This window comes from Poecilia reticulata, linkage group LG18, assembly GCF_000633615.1.
Source record: "Poecilia reticulata strain Guanapo linkage group LG18, Guppy_female_1.0+MT, whole genome shotgun sequence".
Taxonomy (NCBI): domain Eukaryota; kingdom Metazoa; phylum Chordata; class Actinopteri; order Cyprinodontiformes; family Poeciliidae; genus Poecilia; species Poecilia reticulata.
In genome coordinates this window covers 21823508-21824866 of record NC_024348.1, presented here as the reverse complement: position 1 = coordinate 21824866, position 1359 = coordinate 21823508, and the positions used below count along the sequence as shown (strand labels likewise).

Sequence of the window (1359 nt, the reverse complement as noted above, 5' to 3'; positions counted from 1 at the left end):
TGGAATCAATCTTCAGGATGCAAAAGAAACTCGGCCTCAAGAGGAAGTTGGGTTTTAGCTGTAAGAGGAAGTTTTCCACTTTCGAAGAGTTTCTGCAGTGACGAARCTGTCACGACTAATGCAGCTTCAGAAAGTTTCTCATCGTGACGATTTCCCCACATCCAAACTGGTCAGACATGCAGAGTTACTGGCATGTAGCGTCCGGATAAACTGGACGTTTGATTTCCAACCGATGACTGCGAGCAGGCAGCTCAGTGCAGCTGTGGTTCATAATGCCGACAGAAACCTAACTTCTTTGTCTGACAGAAGCTTCCAGGGAATCGATCAGATAAAAACATCTGTGTTTCAGTTCACGGCGTAGTTATGAGTGGATGAACTGAGCCGCTGAGCTCTGACTGGACCTGGAACTGAACGCTGGTATCAGTCGTTTACCAGGAATGAAGGTCGGTTTTGTCTCTCTTCATCGCCGCAGCGTCGGATGAAGATGGATCCTCGCTTTCCTGAAAGAAAACGTTCACAAATTGAATGAAGCTTCACGTTTTCCTGACTCAAACTGAACTTWTTATTTCAAAATTAAACAATTTAGGTAAACAGTCAGTTTCCTCCCTCACTTATTGGTCCAGATCTATTTAAAAATCTGTTTAAAAATGGTGAAAATCGGCCGACATATCGTAAATTTAGCRTTCAGTTTGTTTTTTAAGGGGAATTAAAACATGGAGCTGAATGAGTGRAAAGWATGATGGAKTATTWARACAGAGAAAAAAGTTAAGAGAATAAAATTMTAATATTGCCAGAATAATTGTAATAATACAGAAAGAATTAGAAAATTAGCAGAATAAAGTCRCAAARTTATGAAAAAATCGCAGAGTTACARGAACAGAGTCGGAAAGTTACGAGAATAAAGTTGTAAATCATGAGAATAAGGTCGTATTAAAGAGAGAACCCAGTGGGGGCTGTTTGGACCGGGTCGGTTCTGGTCGGACCTTCAGCCGGATGTAGAGCGTCGGGTTCCCGCCTGAACGGTGGCCGCAGCAGATCTGCTCCGGCGTCAGGCTCTGCGCCGCCAGCGGCTGCAGCCGCCGGTTCTTGGCGGCGATGAAGACGTCGAAGGGCCGTCCGTCCGCCAGCAGGGGGCAGCGTGAGCGCAGCAGGTCCAGGAAGCCCAGCTCCGACAGCCCGCGGGGGCACTGCAGGTCCAGAACCGCGCTGCGCTGAAACACTGACAGCAGCACAGCGTTCATCAGCACAGCTCCCAGCATGCACTGGGAGACAGCAGGGCTCCCAGCATGCACTGGGAGACAGCAGAGCTCCCAGCATGCACTGGGAGACAGCACAGCTCCCAGCATGCACTGGGAGACA

General features: G+C 48.1%; 1 protein-coding gene across 1 annotated transcript in view; it reads right to left on the bottom strand.

Moving 5' to 3' along the window:
- Positions 1–1346, bottom strand: part of LOC103480957 (gastrula zinc finger protein XlCGF57.1-like) — a 9770-nt gene extending 8424 nt beyond the window's left edge. The window contains exons 1-2 of the mRNA XM_008436169.2: positions 984–1346; positions 433–500 (exon numbers count right to left, since the gene is read on the bottom strand). Coding sequence (XP_008434391.2) covers positions 433–500; positions 984–1346 — 431 coding nt within the window. The remainder of the gene's footprint in view (positions 1–432; positions 501–983) is intronic.
- Positions 1347–1359: the final 13 nt, after the last annotated feature.